Source organism: Mesocricetus auratus, unplaced genomic scaffold (genome assembly GCF_017639785.1).
Source record: "Mesocricetus auratus isolate SY011 unplaced genomic scaffold, BCM_Maur_2.0 Super-Scaffold_100009, whole genome shotgun sequence".
Lineage (NCBI taxonomy): Eukaryota > Metazoa > Chordata > Mammalia > Rodentia > Cricetidae > Mesocricetus > Mesocricetus auratus.
The window spans coordinates 35,254,089-35,278,974 of record NW_024429193.1 but is presented as its reverse complement, the minus strand read 5'-3'; the positions used below and the strand labels follow the sequence as shown (position 1 = coordinate 35,278,974).

General features: G+C 40.6%; 1 protein-coding gene across 2 annotated transcripts in view; it reads left to right on the top strand.

The window, feature by feature from the left end:
- The window catches only part of Pde5a (phosphodiesterase 5A), a 130,013-nt gene that overhangs the window by 15,275 nt on the left and 89,852 nt on the right, over positions 1–24,886 (top strand). For both annotated transcript variants that reach the window (XM_040751923.1, XM_040751924.1), the window contains exons 3-4: positions 11,358–11,447; positions 23,813–23,884. In XM_040751923.1, coding sequence (XP_040607857.1) covers positions 11,358–11,447; positions 23,813–23,884 — 162 coding nt within the window. The remainder of the gene's footprint in view (positions 1–11,357; positions 11,448–23,812; positions 23,885–24,886) is intronic.

Below are 24,886 nucleotides of genomic sequence, written 5' to 3'. Positions count from 1 at the left end.
TTGAAATCCCCAATGACACCAAAGTTTGGTTTTCTTTCCTTCCTTCGTTTGTCCTTTTGTCTGTTTTCTGGTGGTACTCATGCGAGCTCCAACTCAGTTGCAGTTAAGTGATGACTGAATGCTGGGAGAGCTGGATATCGCTCAGCTTTTAGTATTAAGGTTTTATTTGCAAAGATACTAGAAAATTTATGTTTCTACATCCATTGGTTTTGGAAATATTGTCAAGACCTTGTCTCATTTTTCTATTTTCTTTAAATTTGTAAAAAATACTTTATTATAATGCACCTAGGTTAACATAGACACTCAAATTAATACTTGGTGAATCCCAAATGCTATATATTTAATGGATAAACACTATTCTATTAGAATAGCCACTCCGAAGCCATGGAACTTATGTTTTATACTCTCACTAGCCACTATTTTTATGCACTTATCTACAACAAGTTTGTTTTGCATCCTTTACCTCAATCCTGTTCTTCACCGTTAATATTTACTGTCTCTTCACCTCTTTTACATGTTCCCATGTGTATATTTGTTTACATATATAACATATACATTATATGCTAGGATACAGGTATGAGAACATGTGTAGTTTTTTTTCTTTTCTTCTGAGCTTGGGTGATTTTGTGAATATTATGCATTCTGTCTATCCATTTTTTCTTTCACTTTTCAATAGAACTGAAGAATACTTTATATGTTTACCAGACTTTCATTGTCTAGCTAATGACGGGCATGTTGTTTGGTTCTATCTTCTTGCTATAGTAAAAAGAGCAGCAATAAGCATGGATGTGCAGATATCTCTATGATAGAGTGTGGAGTTCTCTGGGTCTGTACCTAGGAGTGAAATAGCTGGGGTCATATATAATTCTATCTTTTTTTAATTTGGGGGGAACCTCCAAGTTGATTTTCATAATGACTCTAGTAATGTGTACCCCACCAGCAGTGAATAAGGTTCTTCTTCTCCAAATCCTCTAACATTTGTTGTCAGATCTCTTTTTTTCCATTTTTAAGATTTATAAAAAGTTTATGTGGATGAGTGTTTTATCTGCCTGGAAGTATGTATACTGTGTACATTTCTGGTGCCTGTGGAGGTCAAAAAAAGGGTGCTGGACCCCCTAGAATTAGAGGCACTGACGATGTGGATCCTGGGAATCAAACCTGGGTTCTGGAAAAGAGAAGGAAGTGCTGAGCCATTTCTTTAGTCCCTCTTGACAGACTTCTGAAGAGTGAGGTGGTATCTCAAGATATTTTAATATGCATTTATCTAATGACTAGGGATGTTGAACACTTTAGAACAGTCATTGTCTGTGGTGATATATTGTTATATGTATTTATATTATATATGTTATTATTAAAGTTTGCTTGAGGATTCAGAAAGACAAGCTAGCCACAAGCCATAGTGCTCAGGCAATGGTGATACACACCTTTAATCCCAGCAGTCATACTAGCAAGCCACAGAGCCAGGCAGTGGTGGTACACACCCTTAAACCCAGTACTCAGGAGTCAGGCAGATGGATCTCTCTGAGTTTAAGGCCACCCTGGCCTATACAAGAGTGGAAAGTAGCAGAACTCATGCCTTTGATCCCAGCACTTGGGATCACACCACTTTAACCCAAGTACTAGGGAGGTGGAGACAGGAGTGATATGGCTGGGCAGAGAAAGGAATATAAGGGAGAAGGAGACAGACACTCAGAGCTTTTGCCTTTGAGGATTCATGGAGATAGCATTGTCTCTGAGGATTCATGGAGACAGAATTGCCATTTCAGCTTGGTAGAGGTAAGACCTACTGACTTGGCTGCTTTGCTTCTCTGATCTTCAGCTTGAAGCCTGAACCCAATATCAGTCTCTGGGTTTTTATTTTTTGTGCTACAATTGTCTATTTGTTTCCTTTTTTTTGGAAACTGTCTATTCTGCTCATTGGCTCAATTCTTAATTGACAGTTGTATTTCCTTGGTATTAAATTTCTGCAGTTCTTCATGCATCCTGGTTATTAGCCCCTTGTCCAAATAATAAAGGTATCTCTTAATCTATGGCTGTCAGTGTACTCTGATGGTGGTTTCCTTAGCTGTGCAAAAACTTGAATTTTACACAGTCCCATCTGTTGTTGGGCTCTTGTGAGGCTAGTTCTTGTGAAAATTTGGTTCATTTCAGAAAGCTCTTCTCTATCAAGTATCTTGCAAAGCAGTCCTTGTTTGCTTTTAGTATGGAAGACATCGCTAAATCTGAGAGTAAAATATCAAAGTTCCCCACTATTATTATGCCAAGACTTATATGTCTTATAGTGTTTGTTTCATGAAAGTAGAGCCTCCAGTATTTGGTGTATACATATTTAGAATTGTTATTTCTTCTTGATGAATTGTTCCCTGTATTAATATATTGTTTCCCTTGGTTTTGATTTGAAGTTTACTCTATCTAACATAAGGATAGTCAGGCCTGCTTGTCTATGGTTTCCAGTAGTTTGTTTTCCATATTTTGATATGAGATTTTGGATATCTTTTCTGGCTGTGTTTCTTGGAGATGATATATAATTGGTTCTTTATTTTAAAATCCATTTCATTAGTCTGCATCTTTTGATTGTAAGTTGACGCCATTTATATTTAAAGTTATTGTAGAAAAGGATTTGCTATTTTCTATAAATGTTAGGGTTTTTGTTGTTGTCTTGCTGGATCATTAGCATTTCTTTTCCTCTTCCATTAGTTTTTCAGGGTTTGCTGATTTGCTGTGTTAGATGTGTTTGCGTCATTTGAGAGTTTATTTTGTCTTTCTGTTCCTTTCATGGAGTACACACTTCCATGCGTTCTTCTAAAGGAGGTGTCTTTCTTCTTCCTCCCTGTAAAGTATTCCATGAAGAATTCAGTGCTGATTTGGTTGTCATGTATTGTCTTACTTTATGTTTGTCTTGAAATACCCTTACTTTTCCATCAATTTTGAAAGATAACTTTGCTGGGTATCTCATTCTTGGCTCACAGCTATTTACTTGAAATATTTAATTCCACGTTTGCTCATCTGTTGTTTTTTGTCTTTCAGTGTTTGCTTTCCTTTGTTAAGAGTCTATGTGAATGTTTTGTTCTATGTGGGACATTTGCATGAAGTATAGCTGTGGGGATTGGTGAGACTTGGTGATGATTGTCAGATGGAGTGGCTGAGTTGACACTGTGTTATCTGTGTGTCACCAGGACCAAGGGTAGGCTGTACACTGACTCCAAAGCAACCAGATGCAGTAAAAACTTTGGTCATCCCTTTGATTTTGTGAACCTCCTGGAGACAAGATACATGATACCCACTGAAGTCTTTCTAGTATGTGGAGGTTGTTGTTAGAGTCATAGGTCCATAGAAACCCAGGCCACAGCATTATAGTCTCTTAGTCCTTCAGGAACTACTGGAACCCCAATGTCAAAAATCCACACTCATAGTGACCTTAATCCTGTTGTAGGGGCTAAGCCTCTATCTCTCAGGGGATCCTGAGCACCCTGAATCTGGCCTTGCATTGGCCCTAGAGGCCACTGGGGCTAGGCATTTGGTACCTGGTGCTCCCAGGTCCTACTGGAGTCAGAGGCCTTTTTCTAGTCTTTTTAAACAAGTAAACTTAGGCATATGTTATTTTTAAGTGTAAATTTTGATGTATTTTAATGAAAAGTTTTGATAGTTCTACATTTATTACAGCTATCCATAGGCCTTTAATTTGTTTTCAAATTTCCCATCTAAAATTCATCCTATTTATTAAAGATGTATTTATTATTTATTTTATATGTATGGATGCTTTGCTTGCATATATACATATATATGTATATATATATATACACATATGTGTGTGTGTGTGCACTATGTGTATATAGTGCATGCAGGGGCCATTGGAGGTCATTGATCGCCTGGAACAGGAATTATAGGCATTCTGGGGATCTAGCCTGGATCCTCTAGAAGAGGAACCAGTGTTTTTAACTGGGGAGCCATCTCTCCAACCCCTTGAAATGAATTGTAATTCTTAAACAAAGCATCTTAGTTGAGAAAAATGCTACTTTGCCTAGTGATGAGGTAGATTACAGTTCCTAACAGTTGTTGTAGCTATCTATCTGCTGTCTATTGCACCACGCATGCTCAAGGTTGGTGTGGCCCAGCTCACTTGTTCCCAGTGCCTGTTTTAGCGCCTGGCAGATAGGACTTAATAAGATTTGCTGGATTAAAGTTATATTAGATACAATAAATAATGAGAATTCCTCACATAAATATCAGATTTCAAGCTGGTCATACGTGTCAAGGAAAGTGTATCAGGATTAGGTTTAACATAAGTGAGGAAGATGGGGAGAGGCTTTGAGGAGGGAAGACTTGGTGGGCCCTGCAAAACATGTGGCATTTGAGTGACTTGGAAGTGAGCCTGATGAGACCCAGCAGGTGAGTGTTGTGAAGGAGAGTCAGGGAAATTGGATTGTGGACTTAAAGTGTCCACGTGTGGGTAGACATTAGGGAGCTGTGGCTGCTCAGCCAGGAGACTGTCGAACTCTTGAAGAGGGGTATATTATCGAGTCAGAAACAAAAAGATGAATTGAAGAAGTTTTGACCAGTGAGTATGTCTTAGATTGCGCTATTAGACAGAAAATCTAGAGGCTGCAAGGATAGATTATTTTAGCAGTCTATAAGTGACCAAGCGGGACTCTGAACCAATGGAAAGACTGGAAGAGAGGAGTGGAGTTCCTAGCACTTGGCAGCTGGTGGGAGACAGTGATGGACAAAAGGAATCAGAATGATTGGAGTTTTGGAAAGGGTTAGGTCAATAATGACACTGAGGAATATCAGGACAGCGATGTATCATGATAGTTCAGGTGGTGTAACTCCTAAGATATTTTTCTTCCCAGAACCTGTTGTACATACATTCTTTTTCATTTTGATGCTCTTTGAAAAACTTAATGATCTTCATGGAGCTGCCCTCAACATCTCTGAGTGCTTTAGTAACCTCACACTGTAGCTGGCTCCAAGAACCAAGAACCTTATCTTCTATTCCTGCCAAATTTGCATGTCCTTTCTCTTCCTGTTGTAGGTGACAGCGGGGGTTTATACGTTTCAGTGGTCCTATAGTCCCAAGAATACTAAGACCACAAACACTCTTTGCTAAGAAAGTTGTCAAATTGTCATTTGTCCTGTGTGTCTCCAGCATCACTCACCTGCTTTTTATGTAATCTGCTTACCATGTTTTAAAGTTGGACGATGTGGTTTTTGCTCTGTAGTTAAAGTGGTTTAACTTAGGCTGTGGTCTAGGACAGCCAGTTCCTCTCATTTGCACTAATCCTAAAGGTAGTCTCTTAGCCTTGGAGTTCTCCTTCTCGTCACCCTTGGTACCCTACATCATTATTTATGGTGGCCTTGTGGACTTTCATGTCCATTAATTCCATCATGGCTGTAGAGCTCATCTATGTTCTAATTTATATGGGTATTAGCCCTGGAAGTCATTTATCTAATGGAAAAGTCTTCTCTCAGCTTCAAGGATAATTTGAATAATAAAAACACTGTCTCAGAGTCTTTTGTGAAAGTGGTCAGAATATGACTGTATGTTCAGATGCTTCCCAAGTTTGGCTTCTTTAGCCATGAACTAGTAAAAGGCTATAATGTAGCAGAAATCCAAGAGGGGGCCGGGGAATATAGTAGTGCTTATACTGAAGCTGAGAGCAATTTGTAAACCTTCATGGATACTTTAGTTGTGAGAAATTAACAACATTAGATTCACTATTTAAAAATGTATCACAGATGATTATATAAAACAACACAAATCTGAAAATACAGTTAAAACTGATAAGCTAACACATTGCCATATTTCAAGTATAAGTTAATATCATCAGTTTAGCCCAACGGTTCTGTTAGACCACGAGTACCAAGGAGAGGATTAACTGGCAGGAGCTGTTTAAACACTGACTGATGTTGAGTCTTAGGACTTCCTAGTTGGGGAAACTTTCTTCATGTGGCATTGCATTTATTAATAGTGAGACAAAGATCAAAATGTTTGCCAGTAAGAAGGTAAGGAAATGTTAGTGTGTGTAAGACGTTGACTTAATAAGATACATTATCATAATAACAAAATATCCAATACCTGCACAAGACCACCTAAGACTGGTGCCTTTTCTTGTTTTTTTTTTTTGTTTTTTTGTTTTTTTGTTTTTTTTTTTGTTTTACGAGACAGGGTTTCTCTGTTTTGGAGGCTGTTGGTCCAGCCTGGCCTCGAACTCACAGAGATCCGCCTGCCTCTGCCTCCCGAGTGCAGGGATTAAAGGCGTGCGCCACCAATGCCCGGCGACTGGTGCCTTTTCTAATAAAGTTTTATAACCCCTCCCTGTGATTGCTGTTGTGTTGTACGACTTTGTATTATTAAGACTCCTGCCTCTTTCCTGAAGTGACTCAAATGCAGACCTCAGCTCCATGTGGTCGAGGATCTCTGGAGAGAACAGGTGAGGTCAGGCGGCTTCACACCACCACTGACATAGCTGTGCCCATGTAACTGCCCTCCTTCCTCTCCTTCACCTTCTCTCCCATTCTTTTGCAGAGGAACAAAGCAGTTCATCTCACTCTGCCGTCCTCACTGTCCACTGAAGGACTTGTGCAGATCCCTTCTTAAAGGAGTACGGAATCTCTCTGGCGAATTCCTAATGAGTACAGTTATTTCCAAAATAAATATTAGAACAGGAAGGAGCACCAGCAGATGCTGCAGTTTAGATAAATCATGAGCTCTTGCGGTGTTGTGTGCCCCCAGGGAACACAGTCTGGGAACTGCTGTGTCTGTGCTCGTTCATGTTCATGCTCTAATTTTAGGCATTATCTTTAAAATGCCGTTCTGGGAGAAAATGAGCCTGCCTTGGCAATTCTTTTGTGTTTTTGTTTTCTGTTATTTTCACTTTGAATTCATGGATTTGCTTCATCGTGTTCCTCTTTCCTCCCCCCCCATGCTTGTTTTTTTTAATTAGATAAGTTGGAGACATACTTTTACTAAATATTTTATCATGGTTTTGATTTTTTATTGGTGTGTATGTGTGTGCTTGTGACGTCACATGTGTAGAAGTCAGGGAACAACTTACACCTTTTGGGAGTTGGTTTCCCCATGTGAATCCCATGGATTGAACTCAAGTTTCCAGGGTGAGTGGCAAGAACCCTTACTCACTGAGCCATCCCGCTGGGCCTTCATTTCGTGCTTTTCAATAAGAACATTCTTCTTCATACAATAAAATGATCAAATTCAGAACCATTGACAGCGGTACAATGAATGCTGTTACCTAATGTGTACAAAACATCTTACAGTCCATGTTCAAAATTTTCAGTTATCCTGTTAAATAACCCTGGTACAGTTATTTTTCTTTCCCATCAGGATGTAATTCAGGACCAGGATCACATTTTACACAGAGTTGTCATGTCTCCCTCTAAGCTAATATAGTTCATCACTGTGTTTATCTTTCTTATTTAGATATAGTTGAAGGCTACAGGGCAATTATTTTAAATTTTTTTCCCATGGGTACACTGAAGCTAGGCTCTTTTGGCAAGAGAACCCAGAGATGTCTAATTTTGAGACTTTGTTTGCTTTTCCAAATAGCAACTAATTCTCAATTCTGTGTGAGGTGAGTGTTTACAATCATGTTTAATTCTAAAACTACCCTGGAGGTACAAAGTGACAGTCCCACCAGGATGCCCTGTCTCCCAACACCAACCTCAAAGGGGATTCCAGCAACACACACTTATTGCATGACTGCAGTCAAGAGTCCCTGTAACTTTGTCAGGTTCAGTCATTTATCACATGATCCACAGCACCCAGTAAAACATTATACCCCTCTTAAAACTCTGTAATGGCTAAACTGAAGGGAACATAGTGTGGTGATATTTTGTTTATGATCTAACAAGTGAAGCTTTCCTGAAGATCAGAGTGCAAAGCTCGCCACACTAGCTAGCCTTAGAGACCTGAAGTGGTGGTACACCCCTTTCATCCCAGCACTTGGGAGACAGAGGCAGACAGATCTCTGTTAATTCAAGGCTTCCATAAACTACGCGAAATTTATCTAATCTAAAGGAGAAACAGAGCTCACACAAAGGTGACCTCAGCACTTGGGATCCCACACCTTTAATCCAAGCACTAGAGAGGAATATAAGGCAAGAGGAGACAGGAGCTCAGTGTAGTCTGAGGTTTTGTGGAGAAAGATTCAGTTTGGAGTACAATCTGAGGATGGGATCGCCCCTTTGGTCTGAACATTGGTAGAGGTGAGAGCTCTCTAGTAACTGACTGCTTTGCTTCTCTGGTCTTCAGCGTTAGCCCCAATGTCTGACTCTGAGTTTCTTTGTTAAGACCTATCAGAACTCCTTCAACAACACAGGATGAGGAATGGGGAAAGGGAGAAAGCTGTGGGCCCTCTCTGGCACTTGATTACCCCAGCACAAGGATATGAGGTCATCATAGAAGTCCCACTATCTTTCTCTCATGTGGTTATGTTGTGATTTTGGTGTGTAGATATAAATTCTACTACCTTGATTAAGTAGGTGAATTAAATCTTCTTCTTTATAAACTGAACTTGTAATTACAACATTCATTAAAAGATTATTACAGCCGGGCGGTGGTGGCGCACGCCTTTAATCCCAGCACTCGGGAGGCAGAGGCAGGTGGATCTCTGTGAGTTTGAGGCCAGGCTGGACCGATAGCCTCCAAAACAATACAGAGAAACCCTGTCTCGTAAAAACAAAAAACAAACAAACAAAAAAAGATTATTACAAAAGGTACATTTTCATTTTTAAGGACTGATTTAATATTATATACAATGATCCACTAATAGTTAATTTTTATTTCTTCAACCCATCACTATCAATATTCTTTCCACTTTTCTTAGATACAATGAAATCTGAAGATAAAAATGTCTAGGTTTGCAAAGATAAGAATTATTTTACTAGAAACATTTAGCTAACACCACCTGTGTGTCTGAGTAAAACCCAGTACATATTTGCAGGAAAAAATACCCCACAAGAATGCAGTGACACTTATAATGTAAAATATTTATACTGATGTATCTTTTCCTTTGAAGTTATCTTTAAAGCCAACTTCAGTTCTCCTCTCTTGAGAAAACTGGCCTCATTTCTGACCCCGTTTGATAGAATCTGGTGTAATTACCTACTTCCCTCACAGCTTCGGCTTTGCTTCAGACCAATTTGAAGAAAAAAATAGAAATGACCTTTGAAAGAGGAGGGCTTTCCTGAGTGAATATTCCATATTCCTGAGGGGAATTCCAAATGCAGCTTTTGGAGCAAGAATACTATTATTAGGTGGCGCACAGACCTTACTGGGGTCTGTATGCCCTGGAGTGCTCGTTCCGTTCTCACCCTTCCGTCTAGGCTTATTTCTGACTTCATTTTCTCAAATTGCAGTCCTAATGATCAAACTTTGTTTGAAGATTAAAAAGGTAAAAATGACCACATCTCACAATGATAGTATCATTTATTATAATGCTCCTGATTATTAATGACTACCAAGTATTAAGAATGAAGCAATGAATGAAAAAGAGAGAGATTTAAAAGAACTCACAGAATTAGAGAATATAAATATGGCCCAGTTATATATCTTGCTCATTTAAAGAATAATGGAAAACTATCTCTTCATCTTATTTAACCCACATTTAGAATGTTTGCGCATCCATCTGTCTGTCTGTCTATCCTTGGTAGTTCTTAGATGTGTATCCCTGTGTTTTAAAAAAATAAACTAGAGGGCTAGAGAGATGTGTAGTGGGAATTGGCCCTGCCCATGACCTTGAGCTATATGGCCTGATGTTAGAGGTGGCACTTCTTGTAACTTCTTTTAAAGTAAGAGGGAGCAGTGTCGACCTCTCTTGTGTGGTGGTTGGAGATGTGATCACAGCTTCTAGCCACCCCAGGGCAGGATACCAAGGTGGTTCTCTACCTTGTTGGTTATTCGTGAGTGTCCCCAATGAATATTTGATATCCTTTTATTCAGGCTCTCCTGGGTGTCCTTAGCACCTCCAACAGAGATGGCTTGGCAGCAGCTGCATATAAACAGGACTCGAGTTCAGCTTGTCACCCACGTCAGAGAGTACACAATGTCCCTAACTCTAACAACTTCCCTAACTCTAGCTTCATGGCATCTGGTACCTTCTGGGCCTCCTTGGGCACCTGCTTTCATGTGCGTACACACTTGCACATACAATTAAAAAAATTTTAAAGAGCAAAGAGATTCAAGAGCTAACAAAATCCTTACTTACACCCACTGTGGAAGTGCCAGCCGGTTGGAGGGCAGAGGGAGGAGACACACCTTCCGGCTGGCAACATCAGCAGCCTGAAGACCTCCACTACACTTTAAAACCAAACAAGGGTTCATGACTTTGATGCAGACAGGAATTTTAGACTTAGCCAGTTTATGAAGCAGAGTCAAGGTTTAAGAAAGCTATTGGTGTATGAGCTTAAGCATTAAGGTTAAGAGAAAGAAAGATGCTCAGAAGAAAGTAAGACATGCCCAGGAGTGTGGGTGGGGAGCACTCAAAGAGGAGGACTCACTGGGTGTTAAACAGTCACATACAGACTGGGGTGGGGTTTGAAGTTACTATCTTTAAAGAGCTGTTAAGAAACCTCAATGAGGCCACTGAATGGTTCCTCCTTTCTGCATCTGCAGAGATGCAGGAAGATTTAGTGGAAACAAAGCTGACAGATTTCTGGGTCAACAATTATATACATTCAGGCCTAGGCCATTGATGCTTTAGCATAAGATAGCTGTTTATAAAATGAGTATTAAGTCTATGCCAACAGCTCTTATGGAAAGTGTTGTTTGTGCTAGAATTGGAGGTTTCGGTTCAGCTAGCGAGAGGCTTTAGCCAGACTCGGGGATGAGGGCCCTCTTTTCTTTTCCATTTCCCCATAATTTCCATTTTTTGGTTTATCCTGACAGGGTACTGTGACTGTATAGAGTGATCCTTAGACTGGAAATTACATCACGTGTTGGAAAGGTTTTGGAAGAGCTGCCTTTCTGTGAGTGACATAGCAGACTGTAGACAGATGGGGACAGACAATCTTGTCAGAGATCAAAGAAGCTGCTTTTCCCTCAACCACAAAACTCTCTAAATATTTGTAAGCCATTTAGTTTGGAGCAGTTGTTAAAGTCTTGGTTTGGAATGGGACGCTTAGTTTTTGTAAACACTGAAAACCCAGAACGGCCCTTACATTTATCTTTGTCAAATATTATGGGCTTACATGATTTGATATCTGTCACAATAGTAAAATCATTACTAGATAGTAACAAGGAAAGTCAAAGGTTGGATTTCTCTAATCTAATGCATGAGAAAAAAATCAAATCAATCTTTGTACAGGTAGGTCAATAAATTGGATTTCTCTTTCCTTCCTAGGATCCTCGGTTCAATGCCGAAGTTGACCAAATTACAGGCTACAGAACACAGAGTATCCTTTGTATGCCAATTAAAAACCACAGAGAAGAGGTAAGTCAATTTTTCATTGCCTATAAAAGGTCACTTGGAAATATTTTTCGTTTTGAAAAATATTTTTTACTCTACACATATATGAAATAATATAGTGACAAATTATCATTCAAATTAATATATAAATATTTAAATATTCTGCTTCAGTTTTTTTAAACTGTAGTCACAGGGTTGAATGCTGATTAGAGACTTGCCCCTGACCTTTAATTGGTAAACAAATTGTATACATTTTACTTCCTATCTAATGGATAGGAATTCTAATGGATTTATTTCACATCGTATATTATGGTCTAACACTTGTTCCATAAATGGTCACCCAATTGCTATGGTTGTCAGTTGATTTCTTTGCATTTATTGCAATTTTGATCACCTAGAAATTATAGCTAATTTCAATAGCATGTATTTAGATGTGAAATTATAACAGGTATGTGAAAGTATTTTGCATTTTACCTATCTAGAAGATTTAGATTCTGTTAGCACTCAGTTCCCTCTTCATTTTAAACTTCTGTGAAGAAATTAGGAAACTGTCAATTAAATTGAATATGTTCGAATTGTATATTCTCAAATCTGAAGTCACATTACAACCAACTAGGGGGTTTTGAAAGATTGCCAGTTGAACAAGTCATGATTTTCAAGACAGTCAATAGAATGCTTATAGATGAAGCTGAGGTTTATTGTGAGAGTTAGCCAAACATAGTTGGAAGCCAGGAAGCCAATTATCTTCCTTCATTAACCCAGAGAACTATTACAGTGGGTGATGTAATTCAGTGTGAAACCTAAGACCTGAAAACCGTGGGGACTGCTAGGCAGGACCAACCAAATCCAAAGGCCTTAGGACCTAGAGTTCTGATGTCTGGAGGTGTGACGTGGCCAGCTCAGCTTGGGGAGAGGGCAATTTGCCACTGCTTGTCTGGTCTACCCAGACCCTGAGTGGATTGGTCAGTGTTTACATGTGTTGGTAGATGAAGCATGTTCCTCATGGGTCTGTTGATTCAGTGCTATTCCTTCCTGAGGCATCCTGACAGACATAGCCAAAATGGTTATACCTGTTGTCCGGGCTCACTAAAAGAGGTCGAAATTAACCTTTAGCACCAGGTAAGGCAGAATGTCTGGATTAACTGAAGCACAGAGCAGAGAAAGCAAACCGGATGTGGGACAAGGCTATGTATGAGCTGTAGCGACTGCCTCCACTGATGTACTTAGCCTCCCTAGATCCTGCACAAATAATAACACTCCCAACTAGGGACCGAGTGAACCTATGGGAGCTATGTCTGATCCAAACCAGCATAGCTGATGTGTTTTCAAAGCCCACTGTGGGTGCTAGTAAACTTGTACTCGTCTGTCTATCCTCAGCTGCATAGCAGAGAATTGTCTGCATGGTCCTTGGGACAGCGGAGTGTAAACTTATGCCTTCCTCGTATTGAATTTGTATCCGACAAGGGCCTTATGTCAAGCAGACCCACCTTCATTTCGATAGTGTCCCTTCTTTCCCTCTTACAGGCATACTTAGCTTTTCACTATGTGGGCGGGGCCAGTTCTGTCTTCCAGGACTGCTCAGATCACGAACCCCTAGTTAGGGTGTGTCTCCAGAATGAATGTGAGAAGAATGTCATTCTACTGGAGGAATGTCCCAGAGTTTTACAGTTCTTGGACTCCACAGCATTGGAGGGAGATAGGTGCGTGTAGATTGGTTAACCTGCTGCCCTCAGTTAATGAGACACTTCCTTTCCCCACAGCTATATGAGGACTACCTTTGCCCCACCCCACGTCACTGCCTGAGGCAAGCCTCCTGCTACCTGCACTTTTTCTCTCAGTTTCTACCCCGTCTCCCTCCATTTTTAATTCCTAGAGGATTTCTCATTTTGGGCTATCGAAGGTTAAGTTAAAGCTCCCAGGCTTGTGGTTATTCCTTGTTGTCAGGCCCTTAAGGTAGCTAAGTTTTAAATGATAGGTTCTTTTTTAGGGTGTGCCTGGCCGCTGCCCTGAGTCACATGGAGGGGCAGAACGGATATCTCAGGCCTTCTCTATTCCTCCCCACTACGGATCCTTCTGCAGGAGGAAACACTGTTTAACCAAAACCCACAACTGGTTTGGGGTTTGCGAAGCTGTGGCTTGTCCTGAGGCCAGGACTGCCTGTCTCTTCACCTCTGGGAGGAGGCTCCTGCTCCCTCCCCTACCCGGGAGCCTGCCTGGAGCTGTCTGACAGGGTTTGCTTCTTTTTGCTGCAGTTGTCAATGTTTTTCACCACAGGTTTCTGTCATCCCCTGTGTGAGTTTCCAAAGCTCTTCTTCACTGAACAGTGTAAAAACATGTTTCCTTATTATTTTTTTCTCTTTTATCACATCAGACAGAGGTAGCCTCTCGATCACTCACTTACCGGAAGTCTCTCAAAAAATTTTAAAGGAAAATTTCAGGCCCAGTGAGGCTTTCAGGAATAATTGTAAAGATCGTTTGCTCTGAGTTTGAAGCCCAAAGTTTTATTGCTTCCTGGATGACTAATGGGGTTAATCCCTGTGAGCTTCACTTTCCTTCTCTGCTAAGTGGGGGCAATAAAAGAGCCACCTCCAGGGCTGCATCCAGTTTGCCGAGGGCCTGGCTTGCTCTGAGACTCAGTGGAAACGCCAGGAAACACCATCTAGTGCTCTTTAAAAAACAATAATGGAACTTGTGAGGTAAAAGGTAGCTTTTAAGACTTCGTTCTCTCCTTTCACCATGTGGGAATTGAACTCATGTTTAGCAGCAAGCACCTTTACTTGCTGAGCTGTATTGCTTGCTGGCCCAACCTCTTGTTCTTGTGAGGTATTTGAACAAATTAAAATTTTCACTAGTTCTTTTCAATAATGTTATAATATTATATAACATAATGTGACATTACATTATAATCTATTAATGTAATGGATAGAGCAATTATTCATAAGTTGGGAATCACAGCTACTCATACAGTGCAGAGAGTAAGTTTTGTGTTCCTCTTTCTCCTCCTTCTTACCTCTTAAGATAGGGGTTAATGGGCTAGAAAAACAAAAACAAAACAAAGCTAAGTGAAGCTCGAGGAAACTGCAATATTCTATTTCAGCAGGGTCAAAGAGCTATTAGCCAGAGGCAAATGAATGGCAAAAGCAAAACCAAAAACCAAAAATCAATCAAAGGCGCTGGTGTGCAACAGGACTTGGGAAGTGACTGACTTATATGTAAAAAACAGTTGCCATATGTGACATTTCTGGAGTAAACACTGTTTTAATTGCCCTGAGGGCCTGTCACTTTTGTAACACCCCTGGAAGCTGTCATCTTATTCCCTGTTAACCTACAAGGAAATTTAAGACTGGAACATTCAGGGGTCTTGGTCTAAGACATGTAACTAGAAACTTTCAAACCAACATCCACAAGCGCACACTTGGCCTGTGCAGTCACAATGCGGAAAAGAGACTCTCTGAAACTCTGCTGTGGATGACATTTGAACTCTCGCTCCAACTGTTGCTTTACATGGGAAGGGGCGGAGGTAGTCTGATGTAGCAATATGGGCACAGCCAAGAGACATGGTTATCTTCTGAAGGCTCTTCAGTGTCACACCACTTAACGCAAAGATTCTTTTCAAAATATGAGACAAGGAAGGAAGGGGCAAAGACATACTGTCTAATATCTTAAGGGGAACCCATGGGCAAGTTTTTTACCTGGGACAAAAGAAGGTCTGGGGCTAAGCTGGGCCAGCATGCCCCAGAGAACAATCATGATGTGCCAATAAAGGAAACTGGAAGAAGAAATGCAAGTATGCTTTTCAGGCCTGCTATTAAATTTCATTCAGACGTAATTCTGGAGTTTTCAGGCAAAGGCACTTGAGACGGTTTTTATTTTAGTAACTAGCACTAGTTATTTATTTAAGCAGAGAGAATTCTCTTATGTTTAGTAAAAAAGTACAGAGAATTCAGCTGCCACTGGGCCAGATGGACTATTCCTGAAACATTGCCCTTCCCTGAAGTACTCTTCCTTGTGACATGCTAGAAACGAGTGTTCCTGTGTGTTTGTAGGATGAGAGACTCATCACTTGGAGCTTACTGCTGGTTTGTCTGCCCATCATTTGGGCAGGGGTGAGTAGGAGTCTGCAGGCAGGACATTATCAAATAATGCAAATGTTGAAACAAAACAAAAACATCTGCCAGTTTTTATGACATTCCCGTGAGATAAATACTTGGATGAATTAAAGTCACTTAATGCACACCTAAGTCATTAAATAAGACACAAAGACCTGTAATTCCAACTACAATATGCAGAAGTAAATTCTCTGTAGAACTGCAACTTTCATGACCCATGTTTGATTATTTTCAAATATTCTCACTTATTTTCCCTAACACTGAGTCTTAGTTTGACAAGTGAAGGTTGTGGGTCAAATGGCTGAGGTGTCTTTTATCACGTCAAAGCTGACATCAGCCACTAAGTTCTCCCTGCATTGCTTAAACCTTACCTGTTACAGGGTCCTCCTGGATGACAGACCCCTTCTCCTACACTAAATTTCTCCATCCCAGGGGCTGGGCAGTCCTCCCCCAAGCTGCCCTTCCCTATGTAGTCAACCATTTTAGTTATCTGGTCTTTTTCCTCTACTCTCTTTTGGGCCTCTTGGCTGGTACAAACCCTACCCCTCACTTGTCATCACATGGCTCAGGGTCATGTCCACTCTGGACTCTTTCAGGTGTCCCTGCCTCTGGCTATGCTCTCCTACATATCTATAAAAAGCTTTCTCCTTCACCATACCCAGGAGCTGCCATGCCCTTTCCTTTCCTTTGTATTTCTTTTCCCCCATTCAGTGGTTGAGTCATTGAAATATGTAGATGCTGGACTAAGCAAAAGAGACATGAGAAATAAATGGAACCCTGAGTGTGGTGGTGCAGCATTCTCTAAGTCCGGTGTTCTGAAAGTGGAGACAGGAGGGTTATCAATTCCAGATAAGCCTGGGTTGCCTAGAGAGACCTTATTTCAAAAAAGCAAAGGATAATAACTGCAATAACAGTAATAAGTTTTAAAGAAGCAACCACAACACTTGCTTTTTAATTTTTCCATTTGAAGTAGGAGGACTTGTGCACCAGAAGCAGACTATCTTTACGAGGTGGATGGTAAACGGGTTAGCAGTCACATGACAGGCTGGGCCAAGCCACTGAGGCATGGCAGAGCAAGGCCGAGAGCCTGCTGCTGTGTTCATCTGTGCCTTTGCTCACAGCCTTAGTGCAGGAGAAACACCGGCTCCCATGATCCGCATACCTTTGCTCCCACCTTACAGGTGCAAGGAGAAGATCCCATCCTGTGCTCTGTGCCTGTTGTAACAAAGGCGACATTCTCAAATTTGACAAAGAAATTAGGTTCAAATAAAATGTTACAGTGGTATGCCTATGACTCTTCAATTCCAAGGAAAATATAATTAGAAGAATCAGCAAAGTTTATTAGTGGACTGTCTGGTGGCCTAGGTCTATTTTAGTCTTAAAGAACTGGTGATCTTTGAAAACCTTTTTAGATTGTTCCCTGAGCTTATTCCCTCCCGCAGTGCTCTTTTTTGTAGGTTTGTTTTAGAAACAAAATAGAAGTGCTTGGAGCAGTTTCTGTTTGTCCTGGACTGGACGCTGTGATGGTGAAGATCCTTCGTTTTTCCACGTTACTTAAATAATAAACGAGTGCTCCTCCACAAAAGATGTTAACTACTTTCCCAAGGGGGGGGGGTAGAGACGTTTCCTAAGAATAGCGGACGAAAAACATAGTCTTGTAGGGAACTCTTTGCATCTACGCCATGGACCCAGGTGGAAAACAAAGTGTATAAAGAATCCAGATTTGAGGATTCATTTAGCAATGTTTCCTATGACCCAAATGATATCTCATTTGAAACGCTTAGAAAATTCGCTTCATGCTGTCTTTCATTCAATAGAAGATTTAACTTCGTTGGCACATTCTGTAACCATTCTGCTGCTTATTGGAGAGTATTGCGGTTTTAGTTTCACAAATCGTTTATAAATTTAATTTTGATGAGTTTTATGTAGCTCTCAGTGGTGAGTGTTAAGGATCTGGGACCAGTTGCAGATAATAGTAAACAATTTCTTTGTATAATATTTGATTTAATACTGCATAATTAGACCCTTTGATATATTTTGATGTTTTCTATAAATTCTTTAGTTGTCAATGAAATTGTAACTCTCAACAGATATATGTGCCAACATCTATATTCGTCTAAGAGCTTAAGTTACATAGGGAAATGCTTTGTCAACTTTCACGACTCATGTTCCTTTTTAAAAATCCAACTACAGGCCTGGTGGTGGTGGGGCATGCCTCTAATCCCAGCACTGGGGAGGCAGAGGCAGGCGGATATCTGTGAGTTTGAGACCAGTCTACAAGAGCTCGTTCCAGGACAGCCTCCAAAGCCACAGAGAAATCCTGTCTCGAAAAACAACAACAAAAACAATAACAACAACAAAAAAATCCAACTACATTTTAATATCTATATAGTATGAAGATTCATGTTGAAATTTTACCTAAAATCCTACTTTCTTCTCTACCTTAAAGAGAAAATTAGTTATGTGGACTGAATTTCAAGAGAGAAAGAGATATGTCTTAGATTTTCTAGTGCTGTGATGAAACAGCATTACCAAAACCAAGTAGGGGAGGAAAGGGTTTATTTTTGTTTACATTTCCATATCACAATTCATCAATAACCTCTGTCCCCTTGTGTTACTCCTTGTCAGGTATTTATAAGAAAACTAATCAATGTCACCATTCTCTTTTTATTCATGGGAAAAATTATCATATTCACATTTCTTCCTTTGGACTGGGAGTAGAGTAAGTGTCCCAACTCCAAAGAAACTCATTAATTTATAGAGTAAATGAAAGATGAAAAGAATACTTGCATGAATTCTCCACAGGTTGATAATATTGAGTATTATTGTTGTTGTATTTACAGGATGGCGCCTGTTACTGGGTATTGTTTGTGTTGTATTTACAGGATGGCGCCTGTTACTGGGTATTGTTTGTGTTGTATTTACAGTATGTTGCCTGTTACTGGGTATTGTTTGTGTTGTATTTACAGTGTGTTGCCATGTTATAGTTTTTTGGTGTGATGTGGCTTTATCCTACATAAGTCCCTATATGGACAGGAGGGATGTCAGGATTTTCAATCACTTCCGTTCCTCCCTTGTCTTTTGATTCCATGTGGAGCATCCGCTGGAAATTGAAACAGGGTGATGTATTGAGATTGATATGTGACCTTAGTAAACGTCTGGGATTAGCCACTTATTGAAAAAGAGGTTGCTCTCTGTGACAGTGATGGGCTGTCTCTGGAACATCCAGCTGTCACATTCCACCTTGCTCACCCAGAGAGACTCAAGGCATTCTAAAGAACATTCAACCCTGTAGGGACATGGTATCTGTTTATGCTGTGGGGATGCCAGTAAAATGGAGGCTCCTTTCTGCTTGAAAACATAATATAGGGCACCAGGTAGGCAGCAAGTGCATGCTTCCCAGTAATGAATCTGACATTTGTGGCTTTGACTCTCAATGTGAAGTCTGAACATATACTTACAATAGAAACTGTATAGTTCATTCTCGTAATCCTGGTACTCTAGATAATGAGGCTAGAGGATCAATGTTTCCAGGCCAGCCTTGGCTACATAGTAAGTTCCAGGCTATCCTAAACTATAATATGTATGGAAAGATTTTGTCTCAAAAACTGGACAACATTAAAGTAAGCCACAAAGTAACTATTTGATCTTAAGAAAATGTACCAATTTGTTCAAAGGGCAATCAATAGCCAACTAGAGGGAACGCCTTTATAGCCACTCCAGGAGGGCAGAGGATGCTGGTTTTGCTATGGACAGTTGAAATTCAGACTACTGATGTCTTTTTGCCTTTGAGTATCTGCATGAGTGTAGATAAACACTATACGATTTCTTTCTTTTGTCCCTGCAACACTGAGGACTGAACTTCTGCTTTGGTCATGGTAGACAAATAGTCTATCATTGAGCTATAGTCCCAACTCTCCATTCATAACCTATTGCCTTATTCCATGTTATTTTTACATTGTCTTCCATCTGAAGGTGGAAGAAATACACATACACACTTTTTTTCTTTTCCTGGTCTAGGATTCTCTTGAGAGAAATGTCTGGTGTGTGTTTGTTTGGCTTGTTTTTATTGACTGACTGATTGATTGATTTTTGAGATATAGTTTTGTATACACCTGACAGACCTGGAGCTCCCTAGGTAGCCCAGGTTGGCCTTGAAATCTTAGCAGATCTCCTACCTCAGCCTCCTTAGTCCTGGGAGTACAGACATGTGCTACTGCATGTAGCTGCTTGCAATATTAAAAAATATTTATTTTATGTGTATGGGTGCTTTGCCTGCATGTATGTGTGTGCACCACATGTGTGCCTAGTGCCTGCAGAGTTCAGAAGAGAGTGTTAAATCTCCTGAGACTGGAGTTACAAATGGTTATGGGCTGCTGTGTTGGTGCTGGGAATCAAAACTGTGTCTTCTGAAAGAACAGCCAATGCTCTTAGCTGCTGAGCAGTCTTTCACTCGCCTAATTTTTAGTGTAAATATTATACTCAGATAGTCATCCTAACGGAAACAAAAGAGCAAATCAACTTCTTATCTAAGTCTACAAGATTAGTAGTGGAAAATCACTGGTTACCAGAAAGAATGAGTATTTTTTTTTTGCTGGAATACCTTGAAATTGTCTTAGTACATATCTTTCTTTACCATTAGAAGAAATTAAATATAGTCTCCTTCTATAACCGTTGATCCCGCTTCCATGGATTTATTCAACTAAAGATGAAAATATTTGGGAAAAATTGGTTTGGGATATATGCAAGCCTTTTCTTTTGTTATTCCCTGAATAGTACAATATAACAACTATTAAAATAGCATACAATGTATTGTGCATTATAAGGAGTGTTTAAAGGAGGCAAAGGATATGTGTATGTTATACGCAAACTCTATGTCATTTTATACCAGGGAGCTTAGTATTCTCAGATTTTGGCATTTGAATTGTGAGGGACCTAAAGTTAATGCCCCGTGGCTCCTGGGAGACAACTGCAAATGTTTGGTATTAGGGGACACAAAGTAGGTTTTGAAGCTCATCACGTCAACTTCAGGAGACACAACTAATGTAGAAATCCTAGCATTCTGCAAAGTGGTCCAAGGCAAATGTTACTAAAAGCAAGGTTTAAACTAAACATTTGTTGTAGAGAAACCAACAGATGCCCAAAGCCAGGCGGAGAACCCAAGGTAGGGACAGTGAGTTTCCAAAAGCCAAATGGGCTGCCAGAGTTTGAGATTCCGTGTGGATTGTGTGGGAATGGCATCTGTGGACTGTAGGCGACTCCACACTGCAGGCCGGAGGTGAGTGGGTCTGAAGTGATCTCTGTGAAAAGGCTTCTCTGTGGGATTCTGCCCATGAGCTGAGCTCTTCTCCACCAGTAGTCAAGGCAAGCAGTGGTGGAGTTTTCCCTCGGCTTAAGCTGTGAACCAGGAGACAGGAGCCTGTGCCATACGCAGTCATCGAGTTCAAATTCTCACCCCAGTACCAGCAAATTGCTGAACAAACAGTAGGCAACCGCTCTGCCGAGGGTGAACTTACAGTCCCAGACTAGTATCCAAGGGAGAAAGAAAGAAAAAAAATGAATAAAAGAGTTTCCTATATAGTGTGACCTCAAAGTTGATTTTCTTTTAACCAGGAAAAGACTTTTAATCTCATAGTTATAAATAATGCTTATTTTTAAATAAATACCCCTAGTGTAAAAACATAAACTAAAGCATAAGTTGAAAGGGAAGTTGTAGAGGCTCCTGCCCGCAAGTTCAGCATATAAGAGGTAGAGGCAGGAGACTCGCTCCAAGATCAATGGTGTCCCAGGTTACAGGCTGAGAGAGACCCTATCTCAATCAAGAAACCAGAGTGAGAGTATGAGAGGGGGGTAAGAAAAGAGGAGGGGGAAGGAGAGAGAAAAATTGGAACACAGGTTTTAATAAAGAGAGAGCCCCAGGGACCATTCTGTGTCTGAAGAAGCCTTGATCCAAGTGCTCTAATACTAAAATGGAAGACACAGGGAACTCCGGGGAGCCAGCAGTATTTTGAGTCTGCTTTACTAGTGGGAATTGATGTCCCGTGACCCACCCGTCTTCTTCTCTTGTAGGTCTCCATGGTTTTTCTAGGTATGGCTCAGACAGCCGCCATATAGCCCACTGACCAGGCTGAAGTTCCTATAGCCTTTAGTCTGGCAACGCAGAGAACCAAAGGGTCCGCCCTGACTTTGGCTTCATTTTCAGGGAACTCTGGCAACCTAATCAAATAACAATATGGTTACTTCCAAGTTATACAACTGATTTTATTTCTTTTAAGACTTCAGTGTTGACTTATCTCACTGTTAATTTATGGTGATATACTGATGGTCTAAAAGGTTTCCATAATTTGATTTGGGGTCAGTTTTTAAATGGCTGTGTGTTTTCGAGCGAACACGCTATCTTTTCTGCCAAGGGCCTCCCGCTGTGTTCTCAATACGGACAACTGCACCATGAGACTCTTCACTCAGCCTTTTGACTCTGAATGGATTGTACTTTGCCCACTGAACTCTTTTTTAAAAAGATTTATTTATTTATTTATTGTGTATACAGTGTTCTGCCTGAATATCAGAAGAGGGTACCAGATCTCATTACAGATAGTTGTGAGCCACCATGTAGTTACTGGGAATTGAACTCAGGACCTCTGGAAAAGAAGTCAGTGTGCTCTTAACCTCTGAGCCATCTCTCCAGCCCGCCCACTGAACTCTTAACTTCTTCAGAGTAGCCCTTTCTTCTGTCTTTGTTTTTTTTTTTTTAACGAGACAGGGTTTCTCTGTTTTGGAGGCTGTCGGTCCAGCCTGGCCTCGAACTCACAGAGATCCGCCTGCCTCTGCCTCCCGAGTGCTGGGATTAAAGGCGTGCACCACCAACGCCCGGCTCTTCTGTCTTTGTTATTCTTTGGTTTTTAGCAACAGTTTAGTCCCTGTTGAATAATTGAATGAGTGACTACTTAAAACTCGGGTTACACTTCTACTCCTACATATTTGGCCCCATGACCTCAGGTTGTTTTCTTCGGTTCTATTTCAAGTGAAAATGTCTAGCTACAAACCAGACATGCTTGACCTGGACAAAAACCTTTCCCAGGCATTTGTCAAGAGCGTCTAGAAGTGTTAAGAGTATACCAGGGGCTTGTCAAAATCAGGGTGAGTTGAATCCAGGGCAACAAAGGCGGTTAGGATAAATGAATCATTCTCTCCTTAAAAAAGCATATTGTCCTTTTATGATATAGTAAAGAAGGAGAGAGGGGGAAAAACAATTTTGGAGTACCAGGAAACTGCATCTCTTGAGAATGTATTTCCCCTTTCTGTTCTGTTCTCCTAAGGGAGAGTTCTGTGTCATTTTCTTGTAGGTAGGGAACTCAGAGTGAGCTGGACAGAGCAGAATAAACCTCCCACACAGAAGTACGGCTGCGTTCCCTAAAGTGTGAGCACTTAGGGGAAAATAGTTTATCTTGACGATACTAAATTGGGAAAAGAAGGAAACGGTAGAATTCATATTAAGAGGAAGCTGAAAGTAACTTGTAAGTTGTGATAAACACCAAGTAATTTTTTAACCTGCAGCTAGAACTGGACATATCTAATGGCCCTCCAGGCTGACTGATGAGAGGTCTCTTCAAGTCTTTCTTAACCTTTTGTGGAACTCAAGGCGCACAGGCCAAGTTTAGCTTGGCCAACTTAAGTACAGTTTATCTTTCAAATTCCTTCTGACCTATGTGAAAGCAGCCTTCGCCTGTTAATTCCTGTTTTGGTTTTTTTTAATAACTTCTTTTACCAAAAATAATTCTCTTGAAGGTCAAATAATTTTCAAACCAGAAGTTTCAAAAGAAGCTAAGCTACATTTCTGCATGAGAAGTTCTTGTGCATGGGTGATTGTCATGCATTCCTGTGTAACGGGCCACTGGACTCTGCTTCATTTTTAGTAAATGAGTACTTAACCTTTTAGGAATAGTTGAAATCAATGTAAAATGTTTGTCTAATGATAGATTTTATTGGAAATATGAGTTTTTTCCTGTTTTTTTGTACTTGAAAACTATGCAGAATATTTACTTAAAACATAATTACCAGCTAGCTTAATCTGGATACAAGGTGAAGTCCCAGTGTCCCATGTGGTTTAACAGGGTTCCAGGAAATTTGGAATATTACTACCCTTATTAAGAACAAAAGTCTGGACTGGGGTTTTATTTTAGCATCTCAGCTTTGTGCTTTTAAACAGCCAGTATCCTCTGCAAACACATTCACTCTGAGGAATTGAAGCTAATGAAAACAAATGTGTCGCTTTTATTCTAGGTTGTTGGTGTAGCCCAGGCCATCAACAAGAAATCAGGAAATGGTGGGACATTCACTGAGAAGGATGAAAAGGTACCAAGAACCCGAGTTTGGCACAATGCCAGCTCAGATAGACACATTCTCTTTATAGCACATGACCTCTGGAGTTGGACATTGCTGAAATGGTTGCTTAAAAAATGTTACTGTTAAAACTGGTGCGAATTTGTGTATGTGGGGCGGGGTGGGGGTGTGCTTCAGTAATAATTAAGGAAGAGGGGCTGTGAATTTAAGAGAGGGGCATGGGAGGAGTTGGAAAGATGACAGAGTGGGATGGAGAGGGGTGTAAAGGCAGAACTTATCTATGAAATTCTCAACCAAATGTTTTTTTTAAAAGAAAGAAACAAAATGATCTGAATTTTAGCAGAATTTCTTTGGCTAGCGGCAGTGCCGGTTTGACTTGAGAGTGCTTGAGTGTCAGCATGAACCCTGAGTTCTCTCCTCACAGAACTACCAGCAAGTCCTCTCCTGAGCTGGGTGCACACAAAGGGTCCCTCTGTGTTTTAGTGATCTCGTACTTTCCATCAGTACTGTACAAAAGTACACGCTTGAGGGAAAACAACAACAATAACAACAACACAGGTTGCTGTGAGCCCTGCACCGTTCACTGGCTGCACACTGGTAAAGCAGATTTCCTAGCTGTATGAGCTTTGCACACGGGCATCGATGTGTAAGCTCAGGAAGGGTTATAGGAATCTAGCTTCCAAGAGGACGGCAGCCAGTGCTATCTTAATTCCCATCCAGCTCCTAGGAAACACATTCCACACGCCACATTGACAAGATTCCTTTCCAGCTCTCCCTTAGGTCTGCCTACACCTCTGTTCCCCGAAGCTTTATGATTTCTCCTATTGAATATGTGGTGTACATTCACCATAGCCTGTTCGTTGTCTCTCTATCACTCCAAGCCACGTTGCTACCATGTTGCTCCTCCAAAAATTAGCGGGTGCTTTTGAATTAGTGGGTGCATTCAAACAAGACAGTTAATTTTGTTTCTTTGACATAGTGGTATTGTCATTGTGTTAGACCCATGTTTTAATT